The 13,838-nt window shown below is 59.7% G+C and overlaps 1 protein-coding gene across 11 annotated transcripts in view; it reads left to right on the top strand.

The window, feature by feature from the left end:
• Nucleotides 1-13,838, top strand: part of KMT2D (lysine methyltransferase 2D) — a 39,881-nt gene that overhangs the window by 14,991 nt on the left and 11,052 nt on the right. For 4 of the 11 annotated variants that reach the window (XM_059185471.1, XM_059185476.1, XM_059185481.1 and 1 more), the window contains exons 20-40: nucleotides 559-780; nucleotides 1,028-1,147; nucleotides 1,237-1,350; nucleotides 1,568-1,698; nucleotides 1,781-1,928; nucleotides 2,126-2,191; nucleotides 2,351-2,461; nucleotides 2,693-2,830; nucleotides 2,935-3,019; nucleotides 3,265-3,506; nucleotides 3,605-3,678; nucleotides 3,888-3,938; nucleotides 4,068-5,879; nucleotides 5,990-6,172; nucleotides 6,258-6,394; nucleotides 6,618-8,494; nucleotides 9,860-9,983; nucleotides 10,135-10,219; nucleotides 10,326-10,392; nucleotides 10,506-10,738; nucleotides 10,836-13,742. In XM_059185471.1, coding sequence (XP_059041454.1) covers nucleotides 559-780; nucleotides 1,028-1,147; nucleotides 1,237-1,350; nucleotides 1,568-1,698; nucleotides 1,781-1,928; nucleotides 2,126-2,191; nucleotides 2,351-2,461; nucleotides 2,693-2,830; nucleotides 2,935-3,019; nucleotides 3,265-3,506; nucleotides 3,605-3,678; nucleotides 3,888-3,938; nucleotides 4,068-5,879; nucleotides 5,990-6,172; nucleotides 6,258-6,394; nucleotides 6,618-8,494; nucleotides 9,860-9,983; nucleotides 10,135-10,219; nucleotides 10,326-10,392; nucleotides 10,506-10,738; nucleotides 10,836-13,742 — 8,927 coding nt within the window. The remainder of the gene's footprint in view (nucleotides 1-558; nucleotides 781-1,027; nucleotides 1,148-1,236; nucleotides 1,351-1,567; nucleotides 1,699-1,780; nucleotides 1,929-2,125; nucleotides 2,192-2,350; nucleotides 2,462-2,692; nucleotides 2,831-2,934; nucleotides 3,020-3,264; nucleotides 3,507-3,604; nucleotides 3,679-3,887; nucleotides 3,939-4,067; nucleotides 5,880-5,989; nucleotides 6,173-6,257; nucleotides 6,395-6,617; nucleotides 8,495-9,859; nucleotides 9,984-10,134; nucleotides 10,220-10,325; nucleotides 10,393-10,505; nucleotides 10,739-10,835; nucleotides 13,743-13,838) is intronic. The other 7 variants (XM_059185473.1, XM_059185479.1, XM_059185474.1 and 4 more) reach the window with 4 other exon arrangements.

Raw genomic sequence — 13,838 nt, forward strand, 5'->3', positions numbered from 1 at the left:
TTTCGGAGGAGGAAACTAAGATCCTTGGAGGTTGAGTGGCCTGCCCAGGGTCAACCCAGTAGGTTAGTGGTTAGCTTAGGACGAGAACCAAGGCTTCCATTTTCCCAGGCAAAGTTCATTCCACTAGGCAACATGGCCTTTGCACTGCCAGAATCTCTTTTCCAGAGAGCACAGAAAATGACTTGTTCTTCTCCAGGAAGGAGGCTGGGGCCATCTCCTCCTCCGTCATGATGTGGGCACTACTCCTGGCATCCAGGGCCCCATGTGCTGGCATTCTGCAGGCCCAGGCTTCTAGAGAATATACTGGTGAACTAGTGTTAGTCATGAGCAAAGTCAGGCTTCTGTAGTAGCCTGTGAACCCTTCTGGGTCACTGATGGAGCACTCGGGCCACAGCTGGCACCCGTTGGTGGCCTGTCTCTCCAGCGCTCACACCCCAGTGTTGGTTTTGGTCGGTCTTTGGCTGCTTTTGTCCCAGCTGGGGACTTAGGCTGGAACTGGGAGTTCTGGTTTCTCTGGAGCTTCCATCCAGGGGTGATATACTCTTCCCCTTTGTGCAGAGCCTCAGTACTTCCGCTTCGAGGGTGTGTGGCTGACAGAAACGGGCATGGCCGTGCTGCGTAACCTGACCATGTCCCCTCTGCACAAGCGGCGCCAGCGGCGAGGACGGCTTGGCCTTCCAGGCGAGGCAGGGCTGGAGGGCTCTGAGCCCTCGGATGCCCTCGGCCCTGATGACAAGAAGGATGGGGACCTGGACACTGATGAGCTGCTGAAGGGTGAAGGTCAGGCTGGGGGATCCCAGGGAGTGGCTAAGGAGCAGGAACATGCCTGGGAGAGTGGGATGTTGCGTGGGGCAGCATTGCTACTCCTGGTCTCCCTCAAGCCACTTGGGTCTTGCTAGGTGGCTCTGTGGCAAGGCCTGGGCTCTGTGTTCTTGGATGGCAGGATGACAAAGTTAAAAGGGTCCATGCCTCTGATCTTCCCCCCTCTCTCTCTCCCTCCATGTCTCTCTCTCATCCCCAACCACAGGTGGCGTGGAGCACATGGAATGTGAAATGAAGCTGGAGGGCCCCATCAGCCCTGATGTGGAGCCTGGCAGAGAGGAGACAGAGGAAAGCAAGAAACGCAAACGCAAACCCTATCGGCCTGGTGAGGCCCAGGGATGGGAAAGGTGCGTGGGGAGAGAGAGCTTACCAGGTCCCCCGCAGCTTCTCAGTCTCTGCTTTGCCTCCTCATAGGCATCGGTGGTTTCATGGTGCGACAGCGGAAATCTCACACACGTGTGAAAAAGGGGCCTGCTGCACAGGCGGAGGTGTTGAGTGGGGATGGGCAGCCCGACGAGGGTGAGACGGGTGAGGGCTCCAGTGGGGTCTGGGAGAAGGTGGGGATCACAGGGACTAGGGGGCGCTGCCAGGGAGGCCCAGGGGGTGACGGCTCACGAAGGGCTGAGAGGTTGGTGGGTTCAATTCCATTGGGGAGAGAATAGGCAGAGAGCAACCCTCAGCCAAGTGAGGAGCAACATGCCTCATATCCCCTGAAAGGGGATGACACCCCCCCTTCTCTTCCCAGTGATGCCTGTAGACTTGCCTGTTGAGGGCCCTGTGGACCAGAACTTAGCTGACGGGGATGAGAAGAAGAAGCAGCAGCGGCGAGGGCGCAAGAAGAGCAAACTGGAAGACATGTTTCCCGCTTATCTGCAGGTGGGTCTGAGGCTCCGTGTGGGGAGGGGAGCACCTGCCCTGCAGACCGTGAAGAAGCTTGTTTCTCTTACTTCTCCTGCAGGAAGCTTTCTTTGGGAAGGAGCTGCTGGACCTGAGCCGAAAGGCCCTTTTTGCAGTTGGGGTGGGCCGGCCAAGTTTTGGACTAGGAACCCCCAAAGCCAAGGGGGATGGAGGCTCAGATAGGAAGGAGCTCCCTACCTCACAGAAAGGTTAGTCATGTGGGGGTGAGGTGGTCTGAAGGGATCCCACTTTCCTGTGCTTGGGAGCTGGTGAGGGAATCTGGTAGGGCATAGGCTTATCTTCCAAAAGTGAAGGTGGGCCTAGGCCCTGGCATGTGGAGCTGGAGGCCCATTCTGGGCACCAGGTGTGGGGCATCTCTGACTGGAGTGGCGTCTGTTGCTCATAGGAGATGATGGCCCAGATGTTGCAGATGAAGAATCCCGCGGCCCTGAGGGCAAGGCTGATACACCAGGTGAGGGGTGTTGGGAGGACTGTGTCCTGTCTTGGTTTTGCCACTGAGCACCACCTGGGTTGGAGGCTGGCAGCTGTGTCCCGCCCTCTGTGGTTCAGGGTGGCCGGGCTAGGGCCTCTGCATTGTCCTTGGCTGATGGGTTTGTCCTGGCAATTGCAGGACCTGAAGATGGAGGCATCAAGGCATCCCCAGTACCCAGTGACCCCGAGAAGCCAGGCACTCCGGGTGAAGGGATGCTCAGCTCTGACTTAGATAGGATTCCCACGGAAGGTGAGGCTATGGTGAGGGAATCTGGTAGGTCATAGGCTTATCTTCCAAAAGAAGATGGGTAAGGGTCTTCTGTGGGAGAAGGACAAGGTCCTACCTGTGGGACTGCCATCTGCATAGCGTCTTTGGTGGGGAGTCCTGGGTACCTTCCCTGACCATGGCCTTTTGTAGCCTGTGGTGTCCCCTCAAATTCTAAGTCTTCCTCAGTGGCATCCTTCATCAATCCCCCTACAGAACTGCCCAAGATGGAATCTAAGGACCTGCAGCAGCTCTTCAAGGATGTTCTGGGTTCTGAACGAGAGCAGAACTTGGGTTGTGGGACCCCTGGCCCAGACGGCAGCCGGACACCGCTGCAGAGACCCTTCCTTCAAGGTGATGTGGATGGGAGTGGAGTGAAGACTGGGTGGCCAGGTTTGGGCAAGCTTGCCCCAGGATGGGCCTCTTCCTCCCTTTCTCTGATCCTGTGCCTCTTGTAGGTGGACTCCCTTTGGGCAATCTCCCCTCCAGCAGCCCAATGGACTCCTACCCGGGCCTCTGCCAGTCCCCATTCCTGGATTCTAGGTTGGTATCTGTGCTTAACCTCAATAGGCAGTCCCTGTTGTCCCTTCCCTCCCACTGGGGTCATGCTTAGGGAGGAGACCTTGGACTTCTCCGTGCTACTGTAGCAGCATGTCCCTCTGCTCCTTAGTTAGTGACCCTTCTGGGTGGGGGAGGGGCAGGGCAGTGGCCTGGGGGCTCCAGGCAGTTTGTCTGGGTGTGGGGCTTGGCATCCCTGCTCTCTGTGACTCTCTGCCCCTGCGCCCCAGGGAGCGCGGGGGCTTCTTTAGCCCGGAACCCGGTGAGCCAGACAGCCCCTGGACAGGCTCGGGGGGCACCACGCCCTCCACCCCCACCACCCCCACCACGGAGGGTGAGGGCGACGGGCTCTCCTATAACCAGCGGAGCCTTCAGCGCTGGGAGAAGGATGAGGAGTTGGGCCAGCTCTCCACCATCTCGCCTGTGCTCTATGCCAACATTAACTTTCCCAACCTCAAGCAGGATTACCCAGGTACCCATGGAAGAGGGGCAGGGGAAACCACCTGGTAATGTGGTGGGCACAGGGGTCACCTGCCAGGTCTCCTCTAATGAGATACTTCTGCCCTTCAGACTGGTCTAGCCGTTGCAAACAAATCATGAAGCTCTGGAGGAAAGTTCCAGCTGCTGACAAAGCCCCCTACCTGGTTAGATGGAAGGGAGCCTGGGTCAGGGTGGGAACTGGGGCTCGGGGGTGTCTTGGGGAAATTCACCTCAATTCTTGCTATTCCCCACTCCCAAAGTGACTGGGCCAGAAGGGATCCCCTTCTGGGTAGGGAGTGAGGGACATGAGGAATGGGTGCTGGGCATGAAACTGAGCCCTGGTAGGCCTGAGATTGTGTCCTGTCTCCCTCAGCAAAAGGCCAAAGATAACCGGGCGGCTCATCGCATTAACAAGGTGCAAAAGGTGAGTGGGGGCTGGGCTGGGCTGGGCGGTGCCATCCATGTTCTGTAGCTGGAGGCCTCTCGGAGGGTATGGGGGACATAGCACCTGCCCCAGCAGCCTGACTGCTCTGTGCCTGGTCTCTCCCTGTAGCAGGCTGAGAGCCAGATCAACAAGCAGACCAAGGTGGGCGACATGGCCCGTAAGACTGACCGACCGGCCCTACATCTCCGCATTCCCCCCCAGCCAGGGGCACTGGGCAGTCCGCCCCCTGCTGCTGCCCCCACCATTTTCATTGGCAGCCCCACAACCCCCGCCGGCTTGTCTACCTCTGCGGATGGGTTCCTGAAGCCGCCAGCGGGCACAGTGCCCGGCCCCGACTCGCCCGGTGAGCTCTTCCTCAAGCTCCCACCCCAGGTGCCCGCCCAAGTGCCTTCTCAGGACCCCTTTGGACTGGCCCCCGCCTACGCTCTGGAACCCCGCTTCCCCACGGCACCACCTACCTATCCTCCTTATCCTAGTCCGACTGGGGCCCCCGCGCAGCCCCTGACACTGGGCTCCTCGTCTCGTCCTGGGACTGGCCAGCCAGGGGAATTCCACACTACCCCACCTGGCACCCCCCGACACCAGCCCTCCACACCTGACCCCTTTCTCAAGCCCCGCTGCCCCTCACTGGACAACCTGGCTGTGCCTGAGAGCCCAGGGATAGGGGGAGGCAAGGCTACCGAGCCCCTGCTGTCGCCCCCGCCTTTTGGGGAGTCTCGGAAGGCCCTAGAGGTGAAGAAGGAAGAGCTCGGGGCATCCTCTCCTAGCTATGGGCCCCCAAACCTAGGCTTTGTTGACTCACCTTCCTCAGGCCCCCACCTGGGCAGCCTGGAATTAAAGGCACCTGATGTCTTCAAAGCCCCCCTAACCCCTCGGGCATCTCAGGTAGAGCCCCAGAGCCCGGGCTTGGGCCTAAGGCCCCAGGAGCCACCCCCTGCCCAGGCTTTGGCCCCTTCTTCTCCCAGCCACTCGGACATCTATCGCCCTGGCCCCTACCCTGACCCTTATGCCCAGCCCCCATTGACCCCTCGGCCCCAACCCCCACCCCCTGAGAGCTGCTGTGGCCTGCCCCCTCGCTCATTGCCCTCAGACCCTTTCTCCCGAGTGCCCGCCAGTCCCCAGTCCCAGTCCAGCTCCCAGTCCCCATTAACACCCCGTCCTTTGTCTGCTGAGGCTTTTTGCCCATCCCCCGTTACCCCTCGCTTCCAGTCCCCTGATCCCTATTCCCGTCCACCCTCACGCCCTCAGTCCCGTGACCCATTTGCCCCCTTGCATAAGCCACCCCGACCCCAGCCCCCTGAAGTTGCCTTCAAGGCTGGTCCTCTAGCCCACACTCCTCTGGGGGCTGGGGGCTTCCCAGCAGCCCTGCCCTCAGGGCCGGCAGGTGAGCTCCATGCTAAGGTCCCAAGTGGGCAGCCACCTAATTTCGTCCGGTCCCCTGGGACGGGTGCTTTTGTGGGCACTCCCTCTCCCATGCGTTTCACTTTCCCTCAGGCAGTAGGGGAGCCTTCCCTAAAGCCCCCTGTCCCTCAGCCTGGTCTCCCTCCACCCCATGGGATCAACAGCCATTTTGGGCCCGGCCCTACCTTGGGCAAGCCTCAAAGCACAAACTACGCAGTAGCCACAGGGAACTTCCACCCATCGGGCAGCCCCCTGGGATCCAGCAGCGGGTCCACAGGAGAGGGCTTTGGGCTGTCCCCACTACGCCCCCCATCAGTCCTACCGCCACCTGCACCCGATGGATCCCTCCCCTACCTGTCCCATGGAGCCTCACAGCGGGCAGGCATCACCTCACCGGTCGATAAGCGAGAAGACCCAGGGGCTGGAATGGGCAGCTCTTTGGCGGCACCCGAACTTCCAGGTACCCAGGACCCGGGCATGTCCAGCCTCAGCCAAACAGAACTGGAGAAGCAGCGGCAGGTGGGTGGACATCTGGGAGTGAACCTCCCACACCCCCATCCCTCTGCTGTCCCTATGCCAGCCCTGTGATTGGAATAGAATGGACTGACCCCGCTTGTCTGTCCGCACAGCGCCAGCGACTCCGGGAGCTGCTGATTCGGCAGCAGATCCAGCGCAACACCCTGCGGCAGGAGAAGGAGACAGCTGCGGCAGCTGCAGGAGTGGTAGGGCCCCCGGGCAGCTGGGGTGCTGAGCCCAGCAGCCCTGCCTTTGAGCAGCTGAGTCGCGGCCAGACCCCATTCACCGGGACCCAGGTAGGTAAAGTGGCAAAGGGTGGTGGGGGGGGGGTTGTCCCAGGTGCTGAAGGTGTCCACCCTCATCTACCTTTGTCTCTCCTAGGACAAGAGTAACCTTGTGGGGCTCCCCCCAAGCAAGTTGGGTGGTCCCATCCTGGGGCCAGGGGCTTTCCCCAGTGACGACCGACTTTCCCGGCCCCCTCCACCAGCCACCCCTTCTTCTATGGATGTGAACAACCGGTGAGGCTCCAAGGGGGTTCCCTCGGGGTAAAGCAAGGGAACAGACTTCACCACTGCAGTGTGCTGCCCCTGGTTTTCCCGTGGCTGACCCTCGTCCAGTGTCACTTACTCTTCTTCCCCGTTCCCTCTGACTGCGGCGACTCTATCCTTCCCCGCTGCCCGCAGCCCGTGTTCTAGCTCATCGTCCTGATTTCATCGTACTGACTACTGCATGTTCTTCCAGGCAACTGGTGGGAGGCTCCCAAGCCTTCTATCAGCGAGCACCCTACCCTGGGTCCCTGCCCTTACAGCAGCAGCAGCAGCAGCAGCAGCAGCAACTGTGGCAGCAGCAGCAGCAGCAGCAGGCAACAGCTGCCACCTCCATGCGACTTGCCATGTCTACTCGCTTTCCATCAACTCCTGGGCCTGAACTTGGCCGCCAAGCCCTAGGTTCCTCCCTGGCGGGGATTCCCACCCGCCTGCCTGGCCCTGGGGAGCCAGTACCTGGTCCAGCTGGCCCGGCCCAGTTCATAGAGTTGCGGCACAATGTACAGAAAGGACTAGGACCCGGGGGGGCTCCGTTTCCTGGTCAGGGCCCCCCTCAGAGACCCCGTTTTTACCCAGTAAATGAGGACTCCCACCGAATGGCTCCTGAAGGGCTTCGAGGCCTAGCAGTATCTGGCCTTCCCCCACAGAAACCCTCAGTTCCTCCGATTCCTGAACTGAGCAACAGTCTCCATCCAATGCCCCACACCAAAGGTCCCTCCCTGCCCACTGGCTTGGAGCTGGTTAGCCGCCCCCCCTCAAGCACTGAGCTTAGCCGCCCTCCTCCTCTGGCCCTGGAAGCTGGGAAGTTACCCTGCGAGGATCCCGAGCTGGACGATGACTTTGATGCCCACAAGGCCCTAGAGGATGATGAGGAGCTTGCTCACCTGGGCCTGGGTGTGGACGTGGCCAAGGGAGATGATGAGCTGGGCACCCTGGAAAACTTGGAGACCAATGACCCCCACCTGGATGACCTGCTTAACGGGGATGAGTTTGATCTGCTGGCCTATACTGATCCTGAGCTGGACACAGGGGACAAGAAGGACATTTTCAATGAGCACCTAAGGCTGGTGGAGTCAGCCAATGAGAAGGCTGAGCGGGAGGCCCTGCTACGAGGGGTGGAGCCAGTACCCTTGGGTCCTGAGGAGCGCCCTCCTCCTGCTACTGATGCCTGTGAGCCCCGTCTGGCATCAGGGCTTCCTGAGGTGAAGCCCAAGGTGGAGGAAGGTGGGCGCCACCCTTCCCCTTGCCAGTTCGCCATTACCACCCCCAAGGTAGAGCCAGCACCTGCCACCACCTCCCTGGGCCTGGGACTGAAGCCAGCACAGAGCGTGATGGGCATCCGGGACACCCGGATGGGCACAGGACCCTTTTCCAGCAGTGGGCACACAACTGAGAAGGGTCCCTTTGGGGCCACAGGAGGACCACCAGCTCACCTGCTGACCCCCAGCCCTCTGAGTGGCCCAGGAGGGTCCTCCCTGCTGGAAAAGTTTGAGCTAGAAAGTGAGGCTTTGACATTGCCCAGTGGCCATGCAGCATCTGGGGATGAGCTGGACAAGATGGAGAGCTCACTTGTAGCCAGTGAGTTACCCCTGCTCATTGAGGACCTGCTGGAGCATGAGAAGAAGGAGCTGCAGAAGAAGCAGCAGCTTTCAGCACAGCTTCAGCCTGCCCAGCAACAGCAGCAACAGCACTCCTTACTGTCCACACCAGGCCCTGCCCAGACCATGTCTTTGCCACACGAGGGCTCTTCTCCCAGTTTGGCTGGGCCCCAGCAGCAGCTTGCCCTAGGACTTGGAGGTTCCCGACAGCCAGGCTTGGCCCAACCCCTGATGCCCACCCAGCCACCTGCACATGCCCTGCAGCAGCGCCTGGCCCCATCCATGGCCATGGTGTCCAGTCAAGGGCATATGCTAAGTGGGCAGCATGGGGGGCAGGCAGGCTTGGTGCCCCAGCAGAGTTCCCAGCCAGTGCTGGCACAGAAGCCCATGGGTACCATGCCACCTTCCATGTGCATGAAACCTCAGCAGCTGGCCATGCAGCAGCAGCTGGCTAACAGCTTCTTCCCGGATACAGGTAACTTCAACCAGGGCCACTGGCTTAGTTCCTCAGGGCTGATCACTGTTACCACCAAGTGGACACCGAAGCTGGAGACCTAAGATAATCCCCAGTTAAGGGAAGTGGGACACACAGAGCACGGGCTAAATGCGATGCTAACAGTGCAGGCAGAGGTGGCGTAGCTTTTGTGAAGGGAGGGACAGTGCTTGGCGTATAGCAGGCATTCAGATGTTGGAGTGCATGGAATGAGTGTGCGGATCTTGATAGCGAAGCCTTCGTAGCTGTGGCGAGACCAGGAGGTGAGGAGCTGGAGAGACATGGTGTGGGGCAGAGCAGGCCAGGTAGGTGTGAGTGCTTGCGTGATGCTGCTGGTGGGGAGCCAGTGGGTACATTTGGATACAGCAGTGGAGTGGCTAGGCTGGAGTGGACTCTGTGGCGGGAGGTGAGTGGGCACTACCCTGATTTTGAGGATGTGAGAGAGGGGCCAGATTGTGGGAGATCTCAAATTACAATAGCATTTATTGAATTCCTGTTTGCTAAACAGTGTACCAAGTACTTTGTGCCCATTATCTGATTGAGTCACAGCAAATTCATTAAATAGGTACTGCTGTTGTCTTCAGTTATAGAAAGGGATGCAGGCGTGGAGGTTAAGTGTCTTGCCCAGATTGTACAGCTGACAGAGTGAGAGTTCTGAGTCCTGGCTTTCTGATCCTCTTAACTTTTTTATTGCCTCAAAATACGAGGAGAGGGAGTTTGGTTGATCCTTTAAAAAATGGAGAGGTGGTTTTGTGAGTAGTGGAGAAATACACACTGTGCAGCATTTTAGGAAGATTTTGTTTTGGGAGGTTGCTTATTCCTCCTTTTTTTACCCAGCATCCTGAACAGGCACGAAAGTGGCCGGAGGTGATGCATGTTGTGCCCAAAACAGCTCTAACATCTAGGACTTTGGCACAGTGCCCATATCTTGGGTTTTGGGGCTGTAGTAGTTGCCTTTGAAGAATGTTTTCTAGGGTGTAGAGTGCATTCACAGTCTTGGTCATATTTGATTCAATAGTTCCATGAGGAAGGCAGAGTAGGGAAACATGAGTTCTGTCAGAGGAGGAAACTGAGGGTCAGAGAAATCAAGTGACATTGATGTGTTGGCCCTACAGATACTTGCTGAGTATCTCTTAGCACCATGCAAGTGAAAACAGGGCCATGTGTCTTGTGAATAGTAAAGCTGAGTCACCCATGCTGCCTGGCTCCTTAGTGGTCTTCCCACCACTTTTTTGCCATTCCTTTGTTCTACTTGGTTCGGTGGAGATCAAGGTGTTGGAAGGCACAGCAGATGTAGAGCGGAGTATTGAATCCAATGTCTAGCTTACTTGGCTCTCCTCTTTCCAGATCTGGACAAATTTGCAGCAGAAGATATAATTGATCCCATTGCAAAGGCCAAGATGGTGGCTTTGAAGGGCATCAAGAAGGTGATGGCTCAGGGCAGCATTGGAGTGGCACCTGGTATGAACAGGTAAGACTTGGGAGGTGGGGCGTGGTTGGCACTTTTCCTTTCAACAGTCCTTCGCCTCTCCTTCCTGTTTCCCCCTCCTTACTTGTCCCATCTCTTTGTCTTTCAACTTTCCCCATGACCTACACATCCCCTCTGTTTTGGCGGACTCCAGGCAACAAGTGTCCCTTCTAGCCCAGAGGCTCTCAGGGGGCCCTGGCAGTGATCTGCAGAACCATGTGGCAGTTGGGAGTGGCCAGGTAAGTGATCAGGGTGGGAGTAGGAACGTGTGTCTCCCACAATTGGGCCACTCTTCTTAGGGCTTGAATTGTGACAATGACCCTTTAGCGGTTTCTCTCACCACAGGAGCGGAGTGCTGGTGACCCCTCCCAGCCTCGTCCCAACCCACCCACTTTTGCCCAGGGAGTGATCAGTGAGTATGGGGATGGGGAGGAGTGTGCATGGGAGTGGCTTGGGGCAGATGTTGGAGGAGGAGGGACTCTGATCTCCCTTTTGTGGGTCCTGACATCCTGTTTCTCTTCCCAGATGAAGCTGACCAGCGGCAGTATGAGGAGTGGCTGTTTCATACCCAGCAGCTCCTACAGATGCAACTGAAGGTGCTAGAGGAGCAGATTGGTGTGCACCGCAAGTCCCGGAAGGCTCTGTGTGCCAAGCAGCGCACTGCCAAAAAGGCTGGCCGTGAGTTCCCAGAGGCTGATGCTGAGAAGCTCAAGCTGGTTACAGAGCAGCAGAGCAAGATCCAGAAACAACTGGATCAGGTAGGGAAGGCAGACTTCAGCCTGGTAACCAGGAGCCCAGAAGAGGGAGGCCACGGGTGGGCAGGCTCCAGGCTGAGCCCCGACTCTCCTATGTTAGGTCCGGAAGCAGCAGAAGGAGCACACCAACCTCATGGCAGAATACCGGAGTAAACAGCAGCAGCAGCAACAACAACAACAGCAGCAGCACTCAGCCGTGCTGGCCCTGAGTCCTTCCCAGAGTCCCCGACTGCTCACCAAGCTCCCCGGCCAGCTGCTCCCAGGCCACGGGCTGCAGCCGCCGCAGGGGCCTCCGGGAGGGCAAGCTGCAGGTCTTCGCCTGCCCCCAGGGGGCATGACACTCCCCGGACAGCCTGGTGGCCCTTTCCTCAACACCTCTCTGGCCCAACAGCAGCAACAGCAACAGCAACATTCTGGTGGGGCTGGGCCCTTGGCTGGCCCCTCAGGAGGCTTCTTCCCTGGCAACCTGGCTCTTCGAGGCCTAGGACCCGATTCGAGACTTCTCCAGGAAAGGCAGCTGCAGCTGCAGCAGCAACGCATGCAGCTAGCCCAGAAACTGCAGCAGCAGCAGCAGCAGCAGCAGCACCTCCTAGGACAGGTGGCGGTCCAGCAGCAACAGCAGCAGAGCCTGGGCGTACAAGCAAACCAAGCTCTGGGTCCCAAGCCCCAGGGTCTTCTGCCTCCCAGCAGCCATCCGGGCCTCTTGGTCCAGCAACTGTCCCCACAACCACCCCAGGGGCCCCAGGGCATGCTGGGCCCTGCCCAAGTGGCAGTGTTGCAGCAGCAACAGCAGCACCCTGGAGCCTTGGGCCCCCAGGGTCCTCACAGACAGGTGCTTCTGACCCAGTCCCGGGTGCTGAGTTCCCCCCAGCTAGCACAGCAGGGTCAGGGCCTTATGGGACATCGGCTGGTCACAGCCCAGCAGCAGCAACAGCAGCACCAACAGCAGGGATCCATGGCAGGCCTTTCCCATCTGCAGCAGGGCCTGATGCCACACGGTGGGCAGCCCAAACTCAGCACTCAGCCCATGGCCACCTTGCAGCAGCAGCAGCAACAGCTCCAACAGCAACAGCAGCAGCAACAGCACCTCCAACAGCAGCAGCAGCAGCAGCTCCAACAGCAGCAGCAGCAGCAGCACCTCCAACAGCAGCAGCAGCAGCAGCAGCAGCAGCACCTCCAACAGCAGCAGCAGCAGCAGCAGCACCAACAGCAGCAGCTTCAACAGCAGCAGCAGCAGCAGCACCAACAGCAGCAGCATCAACAGCAGCAGCTCCAGCAGCAGCAGCAGCAGCTCCAACAGCAGCAGCACCAACAGCAGCAGCTTCAACAGCAGCAGCAGCAGCAGCTCCAACAATTTCAGCAGCAGCAGCAGCAGCAGATGGGCCTCTTGAACCAGAGTCGAACTTTACTGTCTCCGCCGCAGCCACCGCCGCCGCAGCAGCAGGTGCCCCTCGGCCCCGGCATGCCCGCCAAGCCTGCACAACACTTTTCTAGCCCCGGAGCCCTGGGTGCTGCCGTCTTGACGGGCAAGGAACAGAGCATGGTAGACACAGCTGTTCCTCCAGAGGCCGTGGAGGGGCCGTCCACACATCCAGGGGCGCCGCTAGCCCTAGGGGCTGTTCCCGAGTCGGCGGCCACCGAACCCGGGGAGGTGAAGCCCTCATTGTCCGGGGACTCGCAGCTCCTGCTTATCCCACCGCAGGCCCAGCCACAGCCTGGCTCTGCACAGTTGCAGCCACCCCTGAGGCTCCCAGGTCCACAGCAGCAGCAAGTTAACTTGCTCCATTCTGCAGGTGTGGGAAGCCACGGGCCAGTGGGCAGTGGCTCATCCTCGGAGGCCTCATCCATGCCCCATCTGCTGGCCCAGTCCTCCGTTCCTTTAGGGGAGCAGCCTGGGACCATGACCCAGAACCTTCTGGGCTCCCAACAGCCCCTTGGACTGGAGCGGCCCGTGCAAAATAACGCAGGGCCACAGCCTGCCAAAGCAGGATCTGGCCTCCCACCAGGGCCGGGCCTGCCCGGGCCTGGAGTTATGCCAACAATGGGGCAGCTTCGAGCGCAGCTCCAAGGGGTCCTGGCCAAAAACCCCCAGCTGCGGCACTTGAGCCCGCAGCAGCAGCAGCAGCTACAGGCACTCCTCGTGCAGCGGCAGCTGCAGCAGAGTCAGGCAGTGCGCCAGGCCCCACCCTACCAGGAGCCTGGGGCCCAGCCCTCTCCCCTCCAGGGCCTCCTGGGTCGCCAGCCTCAACTTGGGGGCTTCTCTGGATCCCAGACAGGCCCTCTCCAGGAGTTAGGGGCGGGGCTTCGACCTCAGGGCCCACCCCGGCTCCCTGCCCCACAAGGAGCCTTAGCTGCAGGACCGGTCCTCGGCCCTGTTCATCCCACACCTCCACCCTCCAGCCCCCAAGAGCCAAAGAGACCTTCCTCACAGCCCCCCGGAGCTAGTCCTCTGGTCCCATCCCAGCTCCCCTCTGAGGCCCAGCTCCCCCCCACCCAGCCAGGGACCCCAAAACCCCAGGGGCCTTCCTTGGAGCTGCCTCCTGGGAGGGTCTCACCTGCTGCTGCCCAGCTTGCAGATACCTTCTTTGGCAAGGGGCTGGGACCTTGGGACCCCCCAGACAACCTAGTGGAAGCCCGGAAGCCAGATCAGAGCAGCCTGGTACCTGGGCATCTGGAGCAGGTGAATGGGCAGGCAGTGACTGAGCCACCCCATCTCAGCATCAAGCAGGAGCCTCGGGAGGAGCCATGTGCCCTGGGAGCCCAGGCGGTGAAGAGGGAGGCCAACGGGGAGCCAATAGGGGCACCAGGTACCAGCAACCACCTCCTGCTGGCCGGCCCCCGCTCAGAGGCTGGGCATCTGCTCTTGCAGAAGCTTCTACGCGCAAAGAATGTGCAACTCAGCACTGGGCGGGGGCCCGAGGGGCTGCGAGCTGAGATCAACGGGCACATTGACAGCAAGCTGGCTGGGCTGGAGCAGAAACTACAGGGTACCCCCAGCAACAAAGAGGTGAGTGCTCTAGAGAGATTGGAGAAGATAAGAGGGGATTGCAACCCAGGGCACTGTGAGCAGATCTGGTTCACCCAGAAGAGGTGAGGACTTGGA

Source organism: Mustela lutreola, chromosome 8 (genome assembly GCF_030435805.1).
Source record: "Mustela lutreola isolate mMusLut2 chromosome 8, mMusLut2.pri, whole genome shotgun sequence".
NCBI lineage: Eukaryota > Metazoa > Chordata > Mammalia > Carnivora > Mustelidae > Mustela > Mustela lutreola.